The 10000-nt window shown below is 46.6% G+C and overlaps 1 protein-coding gene across 14 annotated transcripts in view; it reads left to right on the top strand.

The window, feature by feature from the left end:
- Positions 1-10000, top strand: part of Ebf3 (EBF transcription factor 3) — a 116687-nt gene that overhangs the window by 71474 nt on the left and 35213 nt on the right. For 9 of the 14 annotated variants that reach the window (XM_051145510.1, XM_051145508.1, XM_051145507.1 and 6 more), the window contains exons 7-8: positions 5613-5694; positions 9119-9263. In XM_051145510.1, coding sequence (XP_051001467.1) covers positions 5613-5694; positions 9119-9263 — 227 coding nt within the window. The remainder of the gene's footprint in view (positions 1-5612; positions 5695-9118; positions 9264-10000) is intronic. The other 5 variants (XM_051145509.1, XM_051145506.1, XM_051145503.1 and 2 more) reach the window with 1 other exon arrangement.

The raw sequence follows: 10000 nt of genomic DNA, 5'->3' as shown, positions 1-10000 counted from the left end.
CAGGTTTTGTGAGGGAGGCACATTGTCTCTGAAGCGCCTGGACCCGATCGGCTAGAATTGCTCAGTAGTCAATACTTCAGCGACTGATGGCCCGGCGTGCACACACCACAGCTGTGACCGCTGCTTTCAGGGACTTGCCAGCAATTAGCAGGAACCTCAAGGATCACTCGGCCACTCTCTTATCAGTCAGGGGAAAGTCTCTTAAAGGCTCTGTCTTTTCATTTGACTCTTAACTATTTCATTTCAGTAGCAGGTAAGGATCTTAGGCACCGACATCTAAGAGGCCTGGGTACCGCCCCTTCCCTCTCATGCTCGTTCTCCTTTGGGGCGGAGACTTGTGAAGTGAAATCGACATAACACAGCATTAGCCATTTGGGAAGTGAACAGCTCAGTAGCACTTGGCATGCTCATGAGGCTGCAGGGCCAGCACCTCTCTCTAGCTTAGAAGACTTTCTTTACCCCCAAACCTGACAGTTGCCCCTCATCCTCCCCACCCCAGTACCAGGCACCACAGTGTCTGTCGCCTTTGAAGCTGAGTTTTCTGGTGGGTTGTCAGTACTACCCTCCCCCCTTTTTTTTCTCACTCAGGCTAGGATGTATTAAAATAGTAGTAACTTCAGTTGTGGGGTCCTATCTGCAACTTCTGGGTGTGTCCCTCCCAGAAGCCTGTAGTGTCAGCACATCCTGACTTATATAGGATTGCTTCGGGGTTTCTCCTTCTGGCTTCCAGTTTCCCAGGCTGCACATGACTGTGGGCTACGAGAAGGTTGTGCCGCCAGCCACAGCCTGGAACCAGGTGTGGGAGGGATCCTGGAGAAGCCAGAGCTCTTTTTTTGGCATTTGGTTACACTTAACCTTTGAGAGGCCGGAGCACTTTGGGACTGCTTAGCGTGATCACGTGTCTTTCACGAGGACATTTGGGGGCTTAGTCGATCCACTGCTGTGTTACTCACTCACATTTTCAAACTCTGGCAAAAACCAAACTCTGGAACAGTCTATTCCTTGACAACCAAAACTAAGTGAAAGTCCCTGAAGAGGACTGCAGAGCTTCTGAGGACCTGCGCCTTGCAAAAAGGCCACAGCCAAGTGGGCTTGAGAAGGCTTGCAGTGAGACCTCTTCCAAGTTCCTCTGTCTTCCTCAGTCACCAGGTACACCCTCAGAGCCCGCCACATTTCTACAGAGTGGATCTATTTTCCTTTGACCAGAGAGAAAGAAATCATTACTGCATGATTAGTGGCTTTGGTTAGGTAAAAACATCAGTGTCAGAGAGGGAGGGAGGTGAGTGGTATTAATGACCTAACCCTTGCCGGCAGGCCGATTTTATCGGTGACTTGGCCACTGGTAGCTCAACTCTTGATGGACGTGGGTGAGTTCGGAGCCGCCTGGAAACATGAAGGAAGGGTTGGTGTCAGATGAGAGGCATCTCATCAGCTTTTCTCTGACAAACCAAATTCATTCCTTATGTAATTGATAACGGCCTTGGCCAATTATTTCCCACATTACAATACACAGAGGCCCCCTTTACAGGTTTTGCAGGGCTGTAATTAGCTATGCTAATATCCCCTTTATTGGCCCTAATATTGCTCAACACCTTTTGCCATCCTGGAGCCCACTAGAGCCCCATGGCCTGTCAGGACTGCTGATTATTGAGAAGGATAGCTTTAATCAAACATAATTGCAGTTAATTTTTCTCTCCTGCTCTCTGTTGCCAGCGTCTAATGCCACGGACTCCTTGATATTCCATTAAATTACAATTAAACAGCCTCCTTTGTCTCTGATTGTCCTGAACACCACCACAAAGTTCTGTAGCCGTTTAAAGGAGAGCTGTTTGGTCCTAATTGCCTGCTAGCTCACAAAGGGCCAATTTACACAATACCCATGTAGAATTTAAACAGTTCATAATGTAATGGATATTACACAGGAGCCTAACACTACAATTAAAATGATTTTCATCAGATAGAGAAGCTTCGGTTAATCAGCTTCATAAAAGTAAATATAAATGAACTAATTCATAGCTTAAACACACAGAGATGGAGCCGACTTTGAAATTAGTTACTGGGGTGGGGGCTCTGCTCACCCCTTATTCTGGGGTACCCACATTGGGCTCTGGTGGGAATGGTGGGTCCCGTTACCTCTAGCCTCTTCTGAAGCAGCATCATTCCTCTGCTGCCCTGTGCTCACGCTAACATTGGAGTTGTTTGTTGGGTCTCTGATGAAACATCATCAAAACAAAACTCTGAGCACTCTTCATTGTATACCATGGCCCACACCATTCCCCAGCAGGAGGATAAGTGGTCCCATTAGGAGAGGATTTCCAACTTAGACTATTGGGCTAGTCCTACTGTCCTTCCAGGCAAAGGCTTTTCTGCGCCCTTATGTACTCAGCCCATGCAGGAAAATAGCATCATGGCGTCTGTCCTCATCTGTGCAACACTGAGGACAGTCTATTTCCACAGTGATGGCATCTTGCTTTCTGCCTGAGAGCTTTCTGGAGTTTTTCATGATGTTTCCAAGTGGAATATTCCTGGGGACAGCTTGGCACGGAGCAGTTTGTCTTTCGCCACTGTCTTGCCCTCTGCCTGTAAGAAACAAGTAAATAAAGCCCATATTTCAAGCTTGATTTACTCTGGTACCTACTGTGAAAGATGATGAGTCTTTAGGGAAATAAAGACAGGGTCAGGGAATTAGTGCACATAACGGTCATTTTGACGTTGGGCCAGCAGATGCCAGGGAAACACTGTACACAATTAAGCATAATGTACTAATGACAGGTTAGAATTTTTATCGCCTCTTTGCGATCCAGCAGCAAATCCACGTTTAGCAATAATAAAGAGTTTATTGGTGCTAAAGCCAAAGATTTTCTGACATAGGAAGGATTTTTTTCCTTTCGTAACAGGAATATTAAATCCTTTGTGTACCAGACTCTGGAAAGTGAGATATGTAAAGTGTCAGATATTTCTTAGGAAACAGCCAATTAAAGGGTAATTGAGTAAAGGATGTGGGAATTACCATTGGACTTCATGCGTGGGCATTCAGTTTCTCACCCCTTTCCCAAACATTGCAATAGCACACCTCATGGAGCGCGTCCACTCCCACGCAACAGTGCTCAGTGTCAGCAGGCTTGCCTCGGCTGGGCTGCGTTTCCCCACCTAAGAATCCTTAATTGCATCCTCGAATTAAACGGAAGCAAACCCAGGGTTAAAATAAGCACTTTTTGTGTTCTGTGTTCCCTTCGGCCTGGCAAGGTGCTGCTGGCTTATGCTGTACTTTGTGTCATTGGAGCCTGGGAGCTTGGGAAGGATCCTGTTCTGCACAGGGGTTGCTCCCAGTAGATCTTTCTCGTGTATCCAGGACTGCTGCCGTTACACACTCTGCACAGAAGCAGAGCTGTGACTACCACGTGCCGGGTGGGTGGGGAGAGAGAGAGAGAGAGAGAGAGAGAGAGAGAGAGAGAGAGAGAGAGAGAGAAGAGAGAAAGAAGAAGAAGAAGAAGAAGAAGAGAAGAAGAAGAAGAAGAAGAAGAAGAAGAAGAAGAAGAAGAAGAAGAAGAAGAAGAAGAAGAAGAAGAAGAAGCAGAAGCAGGAACATGTGTGTTTGATATCTGTGCCTGCCTCTGCTCCCAGCTGCCCCCTGAGGTGCTCAGTGTGTTTGTGGCATCCTGCACCCAGTTTTGCTCTTCTGCTTTGTGAAGTGATGGCAGTTACAGTCCCACAATGCCCAAAGATGCTTAGGATACCTTTAAAACCCACTCAGCTGTCTTGGAGGCAAGAGCACCAAGCTGGCTAAACAGACATCAAGGAATTTAGAGCAACCTCTTCAGGAGGGGTGGGGTGGGGGGGAGAAATCTTTCATTTTACAAAACAAGCCCCCAACACCAGCTCCGTGCAGGCACCTTTGCGGATGAGCAGCTCCTCGGCCGGCGCCTGCTCAGAAGATTAGCTGGGTGGTAATGTGGGGCATAATTGCACCGTGTGGCTGTCCCTGAAGTGAAAACCTAATTGCCTGACAGGACGATAACTTTGTGGCGCCCTCACCTTGTTAGGCCTTTTCTGATGCAGTTCAAATGCAGTGTGGCCGCAGGTGCGCCTAATTTACCTCGCTGCAGAACGTGTGGAGTTTAATTGCACAGTGGTTGTTAGGAAAAATTGGTGGGTGGAATATCAAGTGACTTGCTCTAGCTGATGGCAGATGGTGTTAAGAGGCATTGTGAGCTAAGTGTAGAGATGAGGTGAGTTAATAAAAGATGTAAATTCTGGCCCAAAGTAGCAAGGACTCATGGTATGTAAGAAAATTTAATTGAATGGCCACCGTTCTTAGCCTCATCAAAGGATTTTCGCTTCTGCCCTCCTTGGGTCTTCCAGGATGTGTTAGGAAGAGAAACGAGTCTTAGCCTGTGGAGCCTTTTATTTTCTCATATTGTAATCACCAGTGAAGAACCCTGAACATGAAAGACCTAATTCAAGAAAGTTTTATGAAGTACCATAAAACATCAATCACTTCTAAACAACACAGGTGACATTTGGGGAGAAAACAGAGTAGGTGTGTTATGAGGCCTTGCTGCACAGGCTCTTAGCCACAGTGGCGATGTGCTAGTGGGGAGGCCTCCGTCTCCACACTGTGGATGTGGCCTTTGCAAGTAGAGATGGAGACAGCACAGGGGCAAGGTCGGTGAGCCGGTGTCTCACATCCGGGCTGCCTCGCGTTCACCTGTTCATGTTCATCTGCTCATCACCGGGCAGGAATGGGGAGTCTCAGCACACTGTCAAGACTCCTGAGTCTTTCTGCCTCATATAAGGCCAGGTCTGATGGGTTGTGAAACTGGCTTCCATGCCTGGCCTCTTCACTCCCACCAGGCCTGGGGCCTGTTCCTCCTGTGCTCTGTTTGAGCAAAACTTTTTGTGAAAGTACAAAAAAAACAAAAAACAAAAAACAAAAAACAAAAACCCACCAGCTAGTTGCTTCATAACACACAGAGACCATCCACAGCAATCATGGCAGCTCCGTACCCCATTCCTTTCTTGAGAGCTAACCTATTCTAACCAGTTTTTAAAATGAAATGTATCGTTTTGACTATTTTATTGCTCCCACACCCCTATTGTAACTTTAAAACTTTGTCTTTGATAGCATATTTTCTTTGGCTAGATAAATGTAGCACATTCAATAGAATTTCAACTTTGATATTTTTGCATAGATTCATTTTAGAATACTTTTATGCTAAAACTCAGTTGTTGCTTATCCAAAATTAGAATTTCACTAGGCATTCTGCATCTTGATTGGCTGATGCTGGTGTCCCTCATTCTTTGGGGTGGGTGTTTCTCTAAAGGCTAATAGTTTGGCAAAGATCCTTGCAAGAAGCGGTCCCTTGGAAAGACACGGCTGTCATTATAAATCTCGGGAATCTGTAGTGTCAGACAGCTGTGCAAGTTGCCACTCATAATGGAGACCAGGAGCCTCTGCCTGCCAGTCGCACAGCTGCACTCAGCATCACCCCTTACACGGTAGCCAGCACAGCTGTGTGGTCTCTGCTGTTTATTTCTGTGCAAGTGTCTTTGCTGTTGTTGTTTTCGTGGGCTAACCCTCACTACCCATGTTTTTGTGTGTTTTTTTTTAGATTCTTTCTAAAGTTCTTCCTCAAGTGCAATCAGAACTGCTTGAAGAATGCAGGCAACCCACGGGACATGCGGAGGTTCCAGGTATGGACCACCCCCCCCCGAACCCCTTGAAGTTGCCAGCCCAACTTGCCTATCCTGCCAAAATTTCAGAATTCTCAATTGTTCAGAGAGCTCTTTAGTTTCCCCAAGGCTAGTAACACACTAAACTTGAATAGCTTGATCACAGTAAGCAAATGAGGGGCTGGAGAGATGGCTCAGTGGTTAAGAATACTTAACTATTCTTGCAGAGGGCCTGGGTTCAGTTCTCAGCACCCACGTAGAGGCTCACAGCTGTCTAGAACTCCAGCTCCAGGGGGGGGGGTGGGGTCTAGCACTTCTTCTGTCCTCCAAGGGCACCTGAACTCACATGCTCCATCCACTGTACTCAGGCACTTCCATGTACACATAAAATTAAGCAAACTATGTAAAAACAAACAAATAAAGATGTTTCCAGACGACCTAGTGTTTTCAGTACGCCAGATCTATGAGTCTGTGCAAGGACAAGGAAGATGGGATGATCGTGTTTTCCTCAGCCACCCGACACCAGCTCTGAAAACCTGGACAGGCTGATAGTGCACATATCAGGGATCAAATGACTCATTGATTCGTTGTCTTGTGTAAGGAGTTGACAAGTGGGAAGAGGACCATGATGCAACCTCTCTAGTACGTTCGCTGTCTAGAGCCTCCTCATCTGTACCCACTTAGCACAGGCCCCCACAAATTCTTCTAGCCTCCTCCATTCAGAGTTCAGCCATTACTAGTCTGTTCTGGATCTAGGCTTGAACATGCCCGTTTGCAATGAGGATTTGGTCTGCGAGGGAGAGAGGTGCTTGTTGGCTTCAAGGACCAACTGTGACAGCACCGATATTTTCCTTGTCTTTATGGATGACCAGAGGCTTGGTTAGGATCCTGGGCCCTCTGTATGTGAGATAGGCTGCCTTGCTAATTTCCATTGTAAAATTAGAAGAACCAAGTACTGATGGAAATGAATCCTACTTTACTGAAGGAGTCTTATTTGGGATGTCAACTTAGTTGGCCGAGTAGCTCGCAGTGTTTGGAGGGTTCTATGTAGGGTTCTTCAGGCCTTCAGAAAAGTATGTGGCGCCCATCTTCTGCCTTCTTGGCTCTACAGGGAAGCAGGTCTCTAGTTCCCCCATTCTGGGTTTCATGGCTGGGGATAGCATTTCTTGTAAACTACTGAGCCAGGTTCCCCCCCCCCCCCTTTTTTTTCCCCTCACAAGAGACCACAAGGCATGGGCATGATGAGGTCACATCATTCTGACCATAATGACTCTGGTAACATTGCTCTCCCCCACTTCTCAGAAGGTTTACCTGGCCTTTTGGCACATCATGGCTTACTTGATACTTGCAATGATGCCAGAGTCCCTGTATCTTCCTATCAGTTAGCTGCAGGGTTGGCCCATACTTGACAGTGCAGTGTGTTTGTTTGTTTTCTCTGTTTCCTTTGGAGACTAGTTTCTGTATAGATGACAGGTATATGTTTCAGTACTGGTCAGGCCACTTCCTGGAAGTTCTTTTAGTGCTCAGGGCAGGGTATACAGGTAGACCGTAGGGAGATCCTTGGCAAACAGGAGCAGCCCCTGGGTCCCCCAGGCAGAAATTGCTAGACCATAGGTGATACCATAGTGGTGCCAGGGCACTCAAAGTAACGCCAGATCTTCATAACAGAGATTAAACCTGAAACTAGAGTGGGCATCATGGCCGTACTGACCATGTGTTCAGTTCAGACAGTCTGATGTCACTGAGCCCTTGCTATGCTGGCGGACACAAGAGGCAAAGACTTCAATGAGCGTGGCCCGGTAGCAGATGGAGTGTATAGTATCAGCCTCCTGCACCGTGATTTCATGGGGCTTGAGGTTATAAAAGTCAGTTTTTTAAAACACACATATCCTTATATAAACCTGTAGCATTGAGTCTCTTTTACACCTGAAATACTTTTTATTTGTTTATGTGTTTGTGTGTGTTTCTTTGAGATAGACTCTGGCTGTGTAGCTCAGGCTGGTCCTGAACTTACCATTTTCCTTTTTTAGCTTCTGAAGTGCTAGGATTATAGGTGTATACCACTATGTTCAGCAAAACTATTTGTTTTTCATCAGCTAAAAAAAAAAAAAAAAAATCAATTTGCTTCATTTGTTTTATTAATAGGCTTTCTTGTAGTGCCATTTCAGGTTTGTAAAAGGTCTTTGCAGTGGTTTTGAGAGTTGCTGACGCCCTGGATCCCTTACCCCAGTTTCCCCTGTCATAAACATATTTGGTGCAGTGCGTTCTTATATCTGAAGGAGACTTACTACTCACCAATGCTTACTGTAGCCTTGGTAGCCTTGGCTTGTTACCTTCAGTTTATCTGGCAGTCTTCACTCCGCTCTTCCCTGCCCAGTGCTCTCAGGAGGAGCTGGCCCCATGACCTGGCCAGGCGGGCCTCTCGGAGTGCTCCAGCCAGGCATCCTTTATGCCAAACCCAGGCTCAAGTTCCATACTAAACATAGACTCAGCTCTCTCCTTCTCCAGGCCCTCTGACCCAGCTGTGTTAGAAACACTGCAGCCAGGCCACCCCTGTGCTACTGCCTGGGTCTGCTGAAGTGTGCCATTTCTAAGATGCTTCCTGTGACCTCACAGGGATGAGGAGGGCTGGCACCAGGCGCATGGTCTCTCTGTGTGGTGGCTTCATTTTTCTCCTCCCATGAGGCAGTCAAGAGGCCTGCTTTCCCTCTCTCCCTTAGCCATGCTCTGAGGCTCTTGTGGGCCCTTGCCGCCCTTCCTTATGAACTTGAGAAAGGATCATTTTCCTGCATTGAAAAACACTTCCACAATTTAAATTCAGGGTTTTTTTTTTTTCCCAAGGTGTAAAAAATTTCATTCTTAGACATTAAACATAATTGTACAGTTGACCCAGGGGTCATTTGCTGATGAAATTGGAGTAGCAGGGGTAACAGTGAGAATCTTGATTTTATGAAGCTTTTTTTTTTTTTTGGGAGGGGGACACAAATGAATTCTCCCACTTAGGTCTTCAAGAGAGGCTAGTCTCAAGTGAACTAATTTAAATTAGATAAACTATCTAATCAATATGTGAGCAGATCAATCAAAACAGAGGTTTTCAAATGAGTGGCTAGAGGGGTGTTTCAGACGCTAATGGCTAGGAGAATATTTCTCTGAATTGAATCCACTTGTTAGCATAATAAGAGATTAAATCCTAATTAGCGGAGCAGGTTTTCTTTTTCTTTTTCTTTTTTGAAAAGAAGCAATCTCCAGTCAAAACAAAACAAAAAAACTCACCCCCATTAGCCCCCCCCCCAAATAGCTGTGAATGCACTTCAGCCAGTGGAGAGTTCCCAGAATAAGTGAAGTCTCCACAGTGCAGCCTCTGAGCTGGCTTTTATCTCACTTGCATGGCACTGCTGGGCTTTCCTGTGCCAACTCCATTTTCAAATCCACTTCGTCTTCACAGGTCGTTGTATCGACAACAGTCAACGTGGACGGCCACGTGCTGGCCGTGTCTGACAACATGTTTGTGCACAACAATTCCAAACACGGGAGGCGGGCCCGCCGCCTCGACCCGTCAGAAGGTACGGCCCCTTCTTATCTGGAAAATGGTAGGCACATGCTACATGTATTTTTTTTTTTTTAATTTGCAATGCTTCTTTTTTTCCTTTGTACCATCCTTTATGTTAATTCACGTGGAGTAGCGCTCACCAGGTGACCAGACTGCCTCAGCCCCATGGGGCAGGGCTTAGCTGTCCTCAGGTGGAGATGGGCCAGGCCTGGCCAGTCTCCTCCTCCTCCTCCTCCTCCTCCTCCTCTCTCCTTAGTGGTCTGCCTGGTCCTTATGCCCTCTCACCTGCCATGGCCTTCATGTTACTGATTTGTTTCTCAGTTTTGTTTTGCTCACAGTTTTTACTTGCTTGGTTTCATTTGGCTTGTTACAAGCTCCCATCCAGAATCTCACCCCATATTCTCTGTGCATGCTTCCAAGGCTGGTTACTTCCTGGTCGAGCTAGCCCAGAGGGGGACTGTGTGGACCATTTCCTGTCCTTGGCGGGAGTCCTGTATATGTGTGTGCTTGTGTGTACACACAAGTAAGAGAGTAGGGAGGTGGAGGGAGGGAGCACAAAAAAAAAAAAAAAGACTCTTTGTTTTCCTTGTTAAGAGAGTTTTAGTGAGACAAGTAGGCAGAGTCAAAAACCACTTGGGTATAACCTCCCCCCCCCCGACCCCCCTTCCTTCTTCCTACTTGCTCAGAACTCATCCTGTACAAGAGCCACTTCCTCTATCAAACATCTTAGCAATTGTGAGACTCTGATCAGCAAGAATTACTGAGAAGGCAACACGA

The sequence above is a fragment of the Acomys russatus genome, chromosome 5, assembly GCF_903995435.1.
Source record: "Acomys russatus chromosome 5, mAcoRus1.1, whole genome shotgun sequence".
Classification (NCBI taxonomy): Eukaryota; Metazoa; Chordata; class Mammalia; order Rodentia; family Muridae; genus Acomys; species Acomys russatus.
Note: the sequence above shows the minus strand (reverse complement) of the source record. Positions and strands in the feature narration are given on the sequence as shown.